The sequence below is a fragment of the Clytia hemisphaerica genome, unplaced genomic scaffold, assembly GCF_902728285.1.
Source record: "Clytia hemisphaerica strain Z4C2 unplaced genomic scaffold, Clytia hemisphaerica genome assembly, whole genome shotgun sequence".
Taxonomy (NCBI): domain Eukaryota; kingdom Metazoa; phylum Cnidaria; class Hydrozoa; order Leptothecata; family Clytiidae; genus Clytia; species Clytia hemisphaerica.
Genome location: NW_027103602.1, coordinates 32,683 through 48,577, shown reverse-complemented (window position 1 = coordinate 48,577; position 15,895 = coordinate 32,683). Strand labels below are relative to the sequence as shown.

Genomic DNA, 15,895 nt, shown 5'->3' with positions numbered 1-15,895 from the left:
ACTGATGACCAGCAGCATAGATACCATAAAGAGTGGGTGCGAGTTTGCAGCCTTGTTTTACGCCACTGCGGTATTGGAACGGTTCCGTTAGGGCTCCATCGACTATAAGGCAAGCGTTAACTTGGGTATAAGTCTGACGAATTTTGGAGGACAGCCAAGCTTTCCTAAAATCTCCAACAAGAATTCTCCAAGTTGTTTACAAAAATGCACCGGAAAATTACACTACGAGCTTAGAGGCCAGCTCTGGTTCGAACAGTCTAGAATCCGCGCTCTTCTCCTAAGAAAAACCATTTGCTTTGAGTCGAGTTGCAGGTTTATTGAGAATCGGTATCGGCTTCAGAACTCCCAATGAGCCCCGGTTGTGTTGGTTTCAGTCAGACGAAGACACAATACTGTTTTCAGAGGAATTTTTCGATTTCTCTACAGGAACTAGCAGTAAGTCTTATGTTCTTTGAATATGTTGTTAGGGTTTTTAGACCAATATAGTTTGATTTCCTAAAGATCACAAACAAGCGAGGGTCCCTTACTGCTTCGTAGATGGTTTTCGACCCTGATCGTTTTTAACTTACCAGTGGCGAAAACAACTTTGCATTGTGCATTTAATTGCTTTACTCGAGTGTGTCAATGAGGTGACTTTTCTGGTCTTTAAAATTTATCAAATTTTGCAATTTTTATAATGAAGAGTATTGATAGGGTGGTCAGGGTGATTTTTTAACTTTTTATTTCACTTTTATTTTTAGTGGAATCTGAAAGAGCTTTCCAAGACGAGAAAAATGAGGGGTCATAGAACTTCATGGTAAAAGCGGTTCCTGAGATATGAAAGTTTTTGTGTCGTGGAAATCACTGGTTTTAACCCTATTCGGACTAGGGGGGGGGGCTCTTTCTGTTCGGAAGTCAAACTATTGGTAATAGCTCCTGAAATAATAGAGCTTTTGCAGTGAAATTTTCTGTAAATTCCTAACTTTTTTGCTTCAAAATAAAAAAAAATTTGACACCTAAATATTTTCACACCTTGAGCATGAGAAAGGTGTCACAAAAATTGACACTTTTCCAATACAAATTTATTTTTAATGTCAAATATATCGTTTAAACCGTAATTTATTGAATATTTAGGATAAGATAAGCATTTTAAACTCAGGTAACTTTTTTCTAAAGCCTTTGTTAGAATACAATAGCTATTTATAAGAACAATGGAAAATTTCGGTTTTTGCTCACTTTGGGCATGATGAGTGACGTCATCAAAAAATTTTTTTGTCAAAAGTTACCTTACGTGACAAGGATCTTGTGTGCCAAATTTCATCCAAAAAGACCCACTAGATCAAAAGTTAAGGGATGGTACAGGAAAAGCCCCCCCCCCCCTAGTTCTGAACCTAAAAGCCTAGTTTGAATAGGGTTAAGGAAAATTGTACTAAGCTTTTGTAGGCAAAACAAGTTTTTTGGATGGCATCAAAAAAGCTTCATTTTTATGGTATTTAGCACCCTGATTGTGAATTGGCATAACTTTTGACAAAGTTGAGCCTTTGGCTTCAAATTTTGACCATAGTTTCATCTTGGACCGTAAATTTAATTTCTAAATTTGTTTTTATTTTACAGACCAGAATTCGTGTATTTTACAGACCAGTCTGCAAAACTAAATATTTGCTATTTTTACAGCAATCTTTTGTTGTTGTAAGCATAATTTGGTTTAAATTTATAAAAAAATTATGAATCTTGACTAAGATTAAGAAATTTTATCCAGGCCTAAGATTTCACTGACCAATGTGTATTTTGCAGACCGGTCTGTAAAATACAAATTCAGCCATTTTGCAGCTATTATTAGTGTTTCAACTTTGTTTTGATGTATATTTATCAATTATTAATGAATCTTTACTAAAATTATGAAATTTTAATCCGACCTAAGATTTCACTGACCAATTTGTATTTTGCAGACCGGTCTGTAAAATACAACTACAGTCATTTTACAACATTTTTAACTGTTTGAGGCTTGTTTTGATGTGTTATTATCAATCATTAATGAATCGAAATTTTTATCCTGACCTGATCCTGTGTATTTCGCAGACCGGTCAGTAAAATACAACTACAGCAATTTTACAGCAATCGTTTATGTTTCAGGACTGTTTTAATGTATAAATCTATTTCACCTTGAATTTTTAATGTTTCAGACTTATTTTGATGTAAATTATCAAACTATCAGTGAATCTTGACAGAAATTATATAATTCATTCCACCTATGATTTTGCCTAGCAATTTGCAATTTACAGACAGGAAAAAATTCTTACCAAAAATCCACAAATTTCAAATCATATCAAATCACACAATGTTCGCCTCAGCCAATCAGCAGTATTCCCAAATCAAAATTTAAGCCAAATCACAAATTATCACCAATCATTTTTTTATAATTTATTTCTAGCTTAAAGATAAAAGACTGACATTACGAGCTTATTGAAATAACAATACAAGTTGAAACAATTTTTACTTGTATGATAACTGATGATGGCGTAAGCCGAAAAGCTTTTTATCCAATTTTCAAGTATATTTTATATTTCACAACTTAACATGGCGAAAATTCACTCAATTGAAATAACAATATCAAGATTAGAAATGCAAATTTTGGTATAAATTCATTTGGTTGAAAATCCTCCAAGTGAAAAAGTTCATATAGTGACAGTTTTTCATTAATTCAATGATCGAAATATTCCTCAAGATGAAACCTCTCACAAGAGAAACAAAGTTATTTAAATTTCTATAATATATTTCTCACAATTTAACAAATCTTGATAAACAAAATATGGATTTCAAAAAAAACTTTTTACAAATCAAATTTTGTAACTTTGAACTGACACTTTTACATTTTTCAATACAATGAAATTTCAGCCAAAGTGCCTCTCACCTCTTCTGGGGCGTCCGTAATGCTTTGAAAGAGCCATGTGTAGTGCCTCGACCAACTATTGACACGGAACAGTCTTTCTTGACTTTTGAGGGTAATTCTTTAATTTTGATCTTCAATTTTACTTTGCAAAATTGAAAAAAGAATAAGTCAAGTGAAAGTGTACACAACATTAATATAGATTTCGGCTCAAAGGAGTAAAATTCAAAAAGGCATTCTGCAAGTATGAATATTTTGAATGTAAACATATAGAAAAGATTCAAGTAAAATGGTTGAAGATGGGGCAAACTAAACCAGACACATGACAGTCGGTGGCAAACAAACAAAAATGCTACAAAGTCTAAAAAACTTTTCAAATCATCTAGGAGACAAAAGCTTTTGCTCAAATCTAAAAAACTTCAACAGTAAACTTTTCTCTCAAATTACGAGCTTACAGAGAAAACAAATTTAGAGCTTTTAAAATCTTCTAAAATTTCAAGCTAATTTGATAAAATCAAAAAATACATTACAAAACTTTTCAAATCATCTAGGAGACAAAAACTTTTGCTCAAATCTAAAAAAACTTCAACAGTAAACTTTTCTCTCAAATTACGAGCTTACAGAGAAAATCAATTTAGAGCTTTTAAAATTTTCTAAAATTTCAAGCTAATTTGATAAAATCTAAAAATACATTACAAAACTTTTCACAACCATTTTGCATAAAAAAACTGCTAAACATTACAGAAAATTCTAACACAAAGCTCGTTCTTCTTTACAAAATCAAAAAGATTTCAACAAAAAGCTTCAAAATCATTTCAGACTTGTTGAGAAAGTACCTGAAGAGCTAGAAAACTCAGTCCTGAAAATTTCTGACAAATTGTTGTCATTTTAGTTAGAACTGGATCTAAACATTCTACAAGAGGAATAGGATATTGAAATATCTATACTAGAAACTCAAAATTTACAAGTCCAAAATCCTATCAAAAAAATTGAGGACCCTGGCTCTAAAGTTTGACCTCCTTCGAGCCTGAGGGCCAGGATTTGGATTTGGAGCCCTGTTATTTCCACCACGGCCACGTCCACGTCCGTTTGGGTTTTGTTATGGATGAAAGTAGTTGGGTTGCCATTGATTATTATTATAAGGAAGCTGGGGCTGGGCCATATAAATAGGCTGGTTCGGTACCATGAACGGATTGAAAAACTGCTGGTTTGGAACAACATTCGGAACATGCTGGTTTGGAACAATATTTGGAACAAGCTGCTGGTTTGAAACAACATTCGGAACAGGAGGCTGCTGGTTTGGAATAACATTCAGAACAACAGGAGGCTGCTGGTTTGGAACAATATTTGGAACAAGCTGCTGAATTGGAACAATATTTGGAACATGAGGCTGCTGGATTGGAACAACATTCGGAACAACAGGAGGCTGCTGGATTGGAACAACATTCGGAACAACAGGAGGCTGCTGGATTGGAACAACATTCGGAACAACAGCAGGCTGCTGGTTTGGAACAACATTCGGAACAACAGGAGGCTGCTGGTTTGGAACAACATTCGGAACAACAGGAGGCTGCTGGTTTGGAACAACATTCAGTAGAGGCTGCTGGCTTGGAACAGGAGGCTGCTGGTTTGGAACATCGTTTGGAACAAGAGGCTGCTGGTTTGGAACATCATTCGGAACAGGAGGCTGCTGGTTTGGAACATCATTCAGAACAGGAGGCTGCTGGTTTGGAACAACATTCAGAACACGAGGCTGCGGGTTTGCAACATCATTTGGAACAGGAGGCTGCTGGTTTGGAACATCATTCAGTAGAGGCTGCTGGTTTGGAACAGGAGGCTGCTGGTTTGGAACATCGTTTGGAACAAGAGGCTGCTGGTTTGGAACATCATTCGGAACAGGAGGCTGCTGGTTTGGAACAGGAGGCTGCTGGTTTGGAACAACATTCAGAACAAGAGGCTGCTGGTTTGGAACATCATTCGGAACAGGAGGCTGCTGGTTTGGAACAACGTTTGGAACAAGAGGCTGCTGGTTTGGAACAGGAGGCTGCTGGTTTGGAACAACGTTTGGAACAAGAGGCTGCTTGTTTGGAACATCATTCGGAACAGGAGGCTGCTGGTTTGGAACATCGTTTGGAACAAGAGGCTGCTGGTTTGGAACATCATTCGGAACAGGAGGCTGCTGGTTCGGAACATCATTTGGAACAAGAGGCTGCTTGTTTGGAACATCATTCGGAACAGGAGGCTGCTGGTTTGGAGCAGGAGGCTGCCGGTTTGGAACATCGTTTGGAACAAGAGGCTGATGGTTTGGAACATCATTCGGAACAGGAGGCTGCTGGTTCGGAACATCATTTGGAACAGGAGGCTGCTCGTTTGGAACATCATTCGGGAGGGGGTCCAGAACATCAACTGGAACCGTTTCTGGAATTACGATGTCAGCTTCCACGCCGTCGTTCCAGTTCACATCGTTGCCATACTATAGAGAAAAGGTTTATTAGCGACTAGTCTTGTTCAAAGCTTTTTAAGAAATTTCTCAAAATACAAGGTCCATAACTTGTTGAAGATTCCTTCCTAATAGGGTCTTTGATTTACACTGAGATAATGTCCTGACAATAAAACATAAAACTTGGAGACTGAGACTAAAACGCCAACCACAAACGCCGCATCTGAGCGCGATTCCGGCCAACTTGATAGGCTTATGAAGATGAAGCCTAAAGCCATGACTATAATATATGAAGCAATTATCATGTACACCCAAAACAAGTCAGTGGCGTGATAACTTGAGCCCAGAAAAACTTGCAGAAGTAATGGAAATAGCCAGACGTTCTAAAACTAGACAAAAAGAGATTTATCTGAAAAGATAAAAAGAAATTCATGATTTACGTGCATTAAAAGTGAAGAATGACTATGAAGAAAGGGCTACCAAAGAAGCCAATATTATAATGGAGAAAGAGAGGTTGGTAAAAAGTGTTGAGGGGCAAGGTGGGCTTTGGAAAACTAAAATTGAAATGGATGCCTTTGTAGATTCTCTGAAAACTGATAAAATGAAAAGGCAGGCACTTAAAACACAACTAGATTTTCATAAAAAAGTGCTTGGTTTTAAGTGTTAAAAGTCCCTTTTCCACCTCTCGTCAAACAACAAAAATAAGTCAATTTCTGAAATAAAAGCTAATCTTTTAAAAGTAGCTAGCTGGAAATCTTCAGAGTTAATTGAAGAAGATATAACCCAGTTCTTTGATCAACCTATTACTCTAGAACCCGAAATTCACAAAAAGGCAAAAGAAAAAAATCTCACTCAAGCCAGGACAACTACTTTGAAAAAGTCTGGGAAACCTGTAAAAAGAAAAACCAAAAAGATAAGTAAACATATTGAAGAAAAACGAGTTAAGCTGCAAGAAAATATTTCAACTGTGTCTACTCCTAATGATCTTTTAGGAAAACTTGTACATCACTATATTGAGCCTTGTATTAATGATGAGTTGATTGAAGATTGGTTTAAGGGTCTAATTCTGGAAATCAAAGAAACAACGCACACAGAAAATCGAAAATTTACCATACAATATATTGTTAGTGATGACGACGGTGGTGATACTAATGTTTTTCCTTTCTCAGATTTTCAAAAAGACAAAATTGAGTTGGCTAACGTTGAAGTAAAAGACTTTCTTGATGCTAGTATTAGTTTCCTTTATCTTGATGATGATTCTGGGGAGGAAGTGTGGTGGAAGGCTGAAGTAGCTGACATAGATCATGAAAGTCCAGACCCACAAAATCCTAACTTCTAAATTTATTTTCTGGACGGTCATGACCCAAGTAACATTGAATATTTTGAGGAACCTTTGATTGAACTTTATCATAATGGTGACGTAAGGCTTCTTGACTGTCCTCAAGATCATGGATCAACCACGTCTTGAGCAGTCAAATTTGAGCTTTTTTGTTCAAAATTGTTTGTTTATATTGTTAAGTTATTATTGTAACCTCTATTTGACTGTCCACAACCTTGTTGAAATGCAGTTGAATTCAAGCAGTTGCTTTAGAATTCCTGATTTGTTATTAGGATTTGTTTTTAACAGTTGAAATTCAGCTGGTGGCTTAAAATTCCTGTGACTTATTTATTATCATTTTTATCAGTTTTTTATTTGTGTTATTTTTCTCTAAATTTCTCTTGAAACAGTTGAAATTCAGCTACCAGCTTAGAATTCCTGTGACATATTTATCTTTTTTAATTTAGTTTTATTCTAGTTTGTCTTGAGGGTGAAATTGAACGAATCAATATTTTACCTATGCAAATTCTTCTATTTATTAAAATATGATAAACTACGTATTTTGTTTATTAATATCATATTGTTTCAATAATCAATTGAACAAGATAATTTATCCTGTTTTTACTGGCAATTTCTGTACACAGCTGCAATAAAAAAATAACAGCACTCATGAAAAATTATGTTTGTATCTTTTTTTAAATGTTTTTTTTTGGTTAGACCATAATAGCAAAACAAGACTACCGTAACTTGATCTAATGTCGATACCCTCAGCTAAATCCGACACCCTTTTTATCAGCTGAAATTGGTAGAAAGGTCAATATTTTTCTTTGCTTATTGATAGCAAGACATAATAAGTATAAGCAGACTGAGCCTTTAATAGTGGTTTGGGAGAATGCAATAGTCTTTTGAATAACTAATTACTCCACAGCAGTTAGTTACCTAGAGACAAGAAAATTTATCACGCTTTTACTGGCTGAGGAAAAGTAATGTGGAGTAATTTGTTATTCAATAGATCGTTGTGTTCTCGTAAACAACTGTTAAACTGTTAAAATTTCTGCGACAGTAGAAAGAACTTTCAATGAAGCACCCAAAGTCTACTGAATGCAGTTAAGCATATACATAGGATATTCTTATAACTGATATTCAATGAAACAATGTTTGTTTTGCACTGGAGTTGGGTGAATGACGTAACTCGCATGGCAACTAACTCGCCTACTGTTCCTACTGCCTGTTGGATGATTGTTTTCACCGTTTTGGCACTACCACCCTCAAGACCACCGGGTTATGGCAAACAACTTTACGCTAAGATGAATTACTCGAATAAGAGAAAAAGCAATTTCAATTTGAAATGAGATAAGAAAAAATAAAACTGAAAATGAAAGTTGACAGGCAACTGATGATAGCAGGACAAAAGTTTTTAAAAGTGACAGGACTATTTTTTAAGCTAGCTAAACCTTTTGAAAAATTGGGTTCATAGACTCTCAAAGGAGTATTTACACTTTTGGGGGATTAGCAATGATGTTTTGTTCATGTTTTAACAAGATTTCTTCCTCAAACAGGACAGGACATACACTTAAATGGTGACAGTGAAGCTCCATCCAGTCCTTGCTTTTTTACAAAATGTGTCCTGCCAAGCGATTTCCATACAGCAAAAACACACACCGGTTTTGACTCGGTTTTGACTCGCAACACACCGGTTGAGATCGGTTTTTCCCGACTTAAACCGGTTTAAAACGGTTGAGAAATCGGTGTCAAAGTTTCTAAAATTGAGTATCTCGAGCTTGTTGATTTTTACATATAAACCGGTGCAAAACGGTTTGAAAAGTGATCTCTATCGGTTTTGGAACCGGGTCAACCCGGTTTACGGAGCCGACAAAATCAAAACAAATATTGATAAATTGCAGAATGGAATGAAAAGGGAAGATCCTATTGCGACATTACGTTCCGCATTTTAGCCTGAAAGCATGAGCAGTTTGAGCTCTGACCGTGTCTTTCGATGAAACCTTTTTTCTTTGACCTTCACCTTGAGAGGTAGAAACAAAATTTCAATAAATTATTACAGTGTGTTGTTGTCTTGGGGGTGTTTCGATGATTGAGCAAATCAATTTGTTGCTTGGTTTCTGTTTGTTGAAATACCATTAATCTGAAGTACAGTAAGTGTGTTTTTAGATTTAGTAGTTCTGATTCATTCTGTCTTTGAAATGAGTTTCTAGCAGGGTCCAAGCAAAAAAAAAATACGAAAAGAGGCAGGATTGGAGGTCAACATATTGTTATGATATGATAAATTTAAGATTTAATCAGTAGCAAAAACTGTAAATTGTTTCAAATTACTGACTTAAATCCTGTGTTTGGAAGGTGGTTGGTTGCTGTCACCCCAATCCTGAATTTAGGGAGGTGGGTCTGATGGTCTATCTTGAGATTATAACATTTTGAACAATAATCTTTACAATTTACAATCGTTAAATTTAAGATGAAAAAGCTTCTGCAAAAGTATTTCCTCCCAAAATAATACCTTTAACGCCACTTTTTCAACAAGTGAGGTACCAAGCTTAAGGGAACCTTTTTTGGTGAGCACTAATTTGACGAACGAACTAATCTAAGATTTTTTAATTTCGGCGAGAACTAATTTGGTCAAACAGGAATTTTTTTAAACTTCGCCGAATCAAAGATTTTCTAATTTTGGTAAAAACTTATATTGGCGAATGGGCGAATTCCAGAAAATTTTTGTTACCCCCCGTCGGACGACGTGCATTTTTAAATTTTTTCTAGCCTCGGAAATAATTTTTCTTTTCCAGTGGTGGTCGGAAATTCCGATAAAAATCCATTTACTTTTCCAAAATGCATCGAAAATTCCACTCTTTTTTGCCTACGAGTTTAGAGCAGTTGAATTGAATTGAATTGACGGTACTAATTGGACTCTGTTAGCTATTCCCAAAGATTTCCATCAAAATTATTCACAAGTAACATAATCTGACATAATGAAAAATTATAACTAATTGAACTGGACTAATACATGAATGGTGTCAAAAATAAACACTCCCATCCTGCTCAACTTGCATGAAAAATTTACAATTCTAATCTGTAATGAAACTTAAAAAAACAAAACTTCTAGTTTGAGTGAATCTTAGAAAATAAAACTTTGAAAATGGTTCAGGTCAAATAGATCTAGACTTTTAGACGATTTTAAAAATTAGAAAACTTATTTACCAGCTATTATGCAAAAAAAATATGTTAACCAAGAATAATCCTGCTCAACTTGCATGAAAAATTTACAATTATAATCTGTAATGAAACTTAAACAAACAAAAAACTTCTATTTTGAGTTGAATCTTAGAAAAAAACTTTGAAAATGGTTCAGGTCAAGTAGATCTAGACTTTAGACGATTTAAAAAATTAGAAAACTTATTTTACCAGCTATTATGCAAAAAAAATTTTTAATTCAAGAAAAAAATATGTTAACCAAGAATAAGAATGAACTATAAAATTGCTCAATAGAAGTTTCTTGGACAAATGTTTTGAAAAGTGGCAAATATTGATTTAAAAATCTGAGAATTTCAAATATGGATTCAAAAGTCAAAGTTTCTTTAAATAAATAACCTTTCTTACTATTTTTAGACATTGGAACAGCTACACAACATACACAAACAGCTATATAAAATACACAAACAGCTACACAACATGACCCAAACAATGCAAACGAGGATGCAGTTCTTTGGGAACTTATAGAGGTAAGTTTTTCTTTGAGATTCACAAAATTTAAGAACGAACATTACGATGCATCTTAATCTATAAAATATCACGGATACCAAACTCTGATTAAAGAAAGTCAATTAGATTCAAACTATACTTGAAATTTCCAAATAAACCTCGTCACTTGTACGATTTGCATTAACTTTTCAAAAATAAAGTGGATTTTAAGCAGTTGACAAGTCAAAGGCAATAGGCTTATAACATCTTAATTCTTCAAAAGGGCTATATTATTACTTCTTTTTAAAACTTTACACCTATTTCTAGAAAACCCAGTAATATAAAATTGTTCTTGTAAAAAGTGTGTACTTTAATTAGATCAATATTTTGCAAGATGGACTTTTTGATCAGATTGAAGAACAAATGCATTTTCAGTTTTTTGGACCTACCCCGGTGGGGTAGAGGTCCTATAAATTAACCGATGTCCGTCCGTCCGTCCGTCCGTCCGTTCGTTCGTCCGTCCGTCTGTTACCAGCTTTTCTCAGGATTGGCTCATTAGTTTTTTCTGATTTTTGGCACAATGATGCAAAATGGCAATGCCCAAAATGTGACGGAGCCCGATTTTGGAAAAAAACTTTTTTCCGGCCGAAAATGCCGGAAATATGCTGGAAAAACTGTTTTTTTGGCATTTTCTCGAGATTTTATCATTAGTTTTTTCAGATTTTTTGCTCAAAGTTGCGTATTAGCAATGCCCAAAACATGGCCTAGTCTGATTTTTGAGAAAAATTTTTTTCCGGCCGAAAATGCCGGAAATATGCCGGAAATCGCCGTTTTTCTGGATTTTCATTGAACTTTTTCCATATAATTGGTTTTTTTTTCATTCAAAAACATTATTAATAGCAATGCCCACCATCAAACATGTTTCAATTTTCAATAAATTTGATTGTTGAAGCCGGAACTTTCTAAAAATCGCCGGAACAGCCGATTTTCGCCGGAAAAACGGTATTTCTTGAATTTCTTGAGCTGTACGTTATATTTTTTCATGAAATTTTCCATACTGATGCAAAATGTCAATACCTTAATTGTGACGGAGCCCGAATTTCGAAAATAATTTATTTCCGGCCGAAAATGCCGGAAATATGCCGGAAAAACTGTTTTTTTGGCATTTTATCGAGATTTTATCATTAGTTTTTTCTGATTTTTCGCTCAAAGATGCGTATTAACAATGCCCAAAACATGGCCGAGTCCGATTTTTGAGAAAAAAATTTTTCCTGCGGAAAATGCCTGAAATATGCCGGAAATCGCCGTTTTTCAAGATTTTCATTGGACTTTTTCCTTATAATTGGTTGTTTTTTCATTCAAAAAACATTATTGCCACCATCAAGCATGTTTCAATTTTCAATAAAATTGATTGAAGCCGGAACTATTTTAAAAGTCGCCGGAACAACCTATTTTCGCCGGAAAAACAGTATTTCTTGAATTTCTCGAGCTGTACTCTGTATATATTTTCATGAAATTTTGCACACTAATGCAATATGACAATACCTAAAATGTGACGGAGCCCGATTTTCGAAAAACTTTTTTTTCCGGCCGAAAATGCCAGAAATATGTCGGAAAAACCGGTTTTTTGACTTTTTCTCGAATTTTCATTTTTAGTTTTTTCTGATTTTTTGCAGAAAGATGCGTATTCGCAATGCTTAAAAAATGGCCGAGTTTGATTTTTGAGAAAACATTTTTTCCGTTTGAAAATGCCGGAAATCGCCGTTTTTACAGATTTTCATTGGATTTTTTCCTTATATTTCTATGTTTTTCACACAAAAACATTATTGATACCAATGCTCACCATCAAGCATGATTCAATCAATAAAATCAATTAAAACTGATTTTTGCGACCAGAACTTCCTATTTATTTTTTCCCTACAACCCTTCCCTCTCCTCCCATCAACAATCAATGATGAATTTATTGTGTTGTGTATTTTGGCTAAACGCTATATTTTCTGACTGATTTTTTTCATTTTTCTTTCCGCATTGCTATCTAACTTTCATTATCAGGTAGGTCCATTCAGCATGTTGCTTGTTTTGTTTTTTTTTGGACCCACTTAAGTCTTGCAAAAAGTATCAGATCAAAGTACACTCTAGGGATTTGAGGCTGGTGGTAGTTTGATGTGTTTTCGGTACTGTCTCATTTTCTCACCAAGCTTTGAGGCAACATGCCCTTTGTTGAAATCAAACCCAGGCTCAAGGTTAAACTCTTCCTTGAGCTGTGCAAAAACAATCCGGACACGTGCCTCGTTCAATTTCAACAGCCCATAACCTCCGCCTATATTACCAGTTTTTAATTCGTAAGCATGAAATTCGGTTTTCATTAACGCTAAGCCACGCAAAGCTATTCTCTCAACTTCAGTGCTCTTCAACTCTTCACTTCGGTTCCTCACCAATCGGGGGGTGTTGTCTTGGGTGTGTATCGATGATTGAGCAAATCGATTTGTTGCTTGGGTGTTGTCTTGGGGGTGTATCGATGATTGAGCAAATCGATTTGTTGCTTGGGTTTTGTCTTGGGGGTGTATCGATGATTTAGCAAATCGATTTATTGCTTGGTTGTTGTTGTTTCTGTTTGTTGAAATACCATTAATCTGAAGTACCTCATCCAAATATGTACTGTCCAAATTATTAAAAATTAAATTGTTATCTTCTAGGTCAACCAAAGATTGTTGGCAATTACCCAGGTCCGGTAACGCTTGTTGTGATTTCAGTATCTGGAGGATTGCCGAGATGTCCTGTGATTGACGTTTTACAACAGTGGTCAGTGATTCAACCTCTCCGCGCAGCCTTCTGATCTCTTCCCGCAAATTACAATTGTTGGGGTACTCGTTAGACAGATCAAATGATGGAACGTTTTGTAAAGGAGTTAACCCTATGGGTGATAACGGGTTTTTGAACGATTGAAGGACTGCACCAGGCGATAAATTTATTGAATGACTGGAAGAATGATGTGAGGGAAATTTTGAACGATGGCTGCTGGGTGTTGACGTCAAAGTGCTAATGGTTGAAGATGTTGCTCGCGACAAAGGTTTGCGGATAGCTGTCAGATTGGTCAACGTTGCTTGCGGATTCAAGGAAGGATTAGCTGACGTGGTTATCGTAACCAGAGAACTTGTCGACGTAACCAGAGAACTTGTCGACGTAACCAGTGGGCTCGTGTACGTAACCGGAGAAGGATTCGTTGACGTAACCGGCGACGGATTCGTTGACGTAACCAGAGAAGGATTCGTTGACGTAACCAGAGAAGGATTCGTTGACGTAACCAGAGAAGGATTCGTTGACGTAACCAGAGAAGGATTCATTGACGTAACCAGAGAAGGATTCGTTGACGTAACCGCAACCGGAGGAGAATTCGTTGCCGCAACCAGAGGTGGATTCAATGACGTAACCGCAACCAGAGGAGGACTCGTTGTCGAAACCAGAGGAGGACTCGTTGTCGAAACCAGAGGAGGACTCGTTGTCGAAACCAGAGGAGGACTCGTTGTCGAAACCAGAGGAGGACTCGTTGTCAAAACCAGAGGAGGACTCGTTGCCGCAACCAAAGGAGGATTCAATGACGTAATCGGAGCAGGATTCGTGGCTACAAGCGGAGCAGGATTCGTGGCTACAAGCGGAGCAGGATTCGTGGCTACAAGCGGAGCAGGATTCGTGGCTGTAACCGGAGGAGGATTTGATGAAGTAGAAGCACCTGAAGATGGTGGAGGTTGCTTCTGGCAAGCTTTTGACACGGCAGCTACTTCTTTGTCCGGCTTAGGTGAGTTTTTCTTCAGATTCACTTCCTCGAATAAGAAGGAATTCACCAACTTCATTTTGGTACCATTTACAACAGTTCGTTCAGGCTGTAGAAATAAACGATTCTGTTTAAAATTGGTACCCGCTAAGTGAGTGGGTAACATAGACAAGATGGCGCAAGCATTGTTCAGTAGGAAAACTTAGATTAGTGATTTTTACAGTTTTCTGTCCGGGTGACATTTAAGCACAGGCTTAAAAAGCCCAAAAGGCTAGATGTCGTGCTTAAAGCTCTTCCAAGCAAAAAAGTGAATATTGTTAAAAATATTGCTACTATTGTTTTCAAAAACCCAAGAAGCTTCTGATTGGTAAAGCGCTGTGGTTCTTTAAATGAGAAATTTAAACTTTTTTAATTAATAGGGTTAATAGGGTTCCAAATAGGACAGAATCCTCACTTTAAAGACTAATTCAAATTAGCTGACAGTGTTTTTCAAACCTTGTTAACTTTTGATTGAATTTTAATTAAAGTCTGTCTCAAAATAATTTTCAGCTGAGAAAAAATGGCTGTAACTTTTGACAGAAACGTTAAAATGAAAAGATATTTTGAGCATAACAAAATGCTGTAATAACAGTTAAGATCAAAGCATCATTCTACAGGAAGTTAATTTTCTTCTTCTTCGTTTTTCCATTTTTTTTACAAACTAAAGTCTGTCTCAAAATTACAATTTTGTGCCCATTGAAAAGATTTGTGAGTGGAATATTATCAAGCAAAAAAAAAACGAAGAAGAAAATTAATTTCTTGTAGAATGATGCTTTGATCTAAATTGTTATTACAGCATTTTGTCCATACGGGACAAACGAATCTTAACTTTGAAAGGTGACTTAAAGAATAGAAAATTTTACTTCTTGAGTCTTCACGTGTTCTCTGTTTCCCTCTGCTTCCCTGACCTTCTCCACTCTGCTTTTTCTGCTCTTCTTTTCAGCCAATTTCTGAAAATTTAACAAAATATTTTGAAAGTAAGCATCCCCAAAATATAACTGGAAACTTTACATCTTCATATGCAAAGATCGAGCATGAGAAATTTTCTCTTGAAAAATTATGAAAAAGATGATTGTGCTATACAGGGTGTCCGGAAAAAAAGTGTCGAGTTGTACCACTTCTATAGGAAGAAAGCTCTTGTGTGTATTTCAATAAAATTTGCAATGTCTATTGACTTAAAGAAATCATAATAAAAAATGACTGACTATAGTTACCTCTTCCTTAGTCTTTGGTGGTTTCGCTTTCTTTGCGGGTCTCTTCACAGGCTTTTTTCCTCTCTTGCCAATCTTTAAAAAAAGGACAAAAAATTCTAATAACATATCCCCACGCACTAACTGATTGAAATTTCTACTTCCCTTCTTTTATAGGATCGTGATATGAAGTTATTCGCAAAGTATTCTCGGAGCGGTGTCTAGATTCATTAAAGAGAAAATGAAAGTCTTTTCACTGAAACTTGGATTCTTTGCACCAAAAGCTGTGCTGAATTTGAGTGTCAACATTGAATAAATTTGGAAAAAAATTACCTTTCTCGTGTTTTTTTTCTTTTCCTCTTCGTCAGAACTACTACTGCCACTACTGCCCTCGTCGTTTTCAACGGTGTCCTCTCTGTTGCTGTCCCACTCGTTCAATTCCTTCAATGTCCCTATGGTAATAAAATAATATACTTGAAATTAAAACTGATAGAATAGATTTGGGAAATAGGTGCCAAATAAACGGGCCCACCACCGTTGATTAATTTTTAAGAATATTCTCAGTTGGTAAAAAAAAAGTTGC

At 35.9% G+C, this 15,895-nt stretch overlaps 2 protein-coding genes across 3 annotated transcripts; both read left to right on the top strand.

Annotated features, from left to right (window-relative positions):
* Positions 1-2,493: 2,493 nt before the first annotated feature.
* LOC136802028 (involucrin-like) lies at positions 2,494-5,368 on the top strand. The gene is made up of 3 exons (XM_067058726.1): positions 2,494-2,498; positions 2,875-2,981; positions 4,182-5,368. Exons 1-3 carry the CDS (start codon positions 2,494-2,496, stop codon positions 5,366-5,368), a joined length of 1,299 nt encoding a protein of 432 aa, XP_066914827.1.
* A 4,940-nt stretch (positions 5,369-10,308) lies between these two features.
* LOC136802032 (uncharacterized) lies at positions 10,309-15,644 on the top strand. Of its 2 annotated transcripts, XM_067058729.1 has the most exons (3): positions 10,309-10,352; positions 13,008-14,107; positions 15,490-15,644. In XM_067058729.1, the coding sequence occupies exons 2-3, from the start codon at positions 13,354-13,356 to the stop codon at positions 15,495-15,497; spliced, it is 762 nt and encodes a 253-aa protein (XP_066914830.1). In that variant the 5' UTR covers positions 10,309-10,352; positions 13,008-13,353; the 3' UTR covers positions 15,498-15,644. The 2 variants fall into 2 exon arrangements, with proteins under 2 accessions (XP_066914830.1, XP_066914829.1); XM_067058728.1 differs by lacking the exon at positions 15,490-15,644 and having other exon boundaries at positions 13,008-14,599.
* The last annotated feature ends 251 nt before the right edge of the window (positions 15,645-15,895 follow it).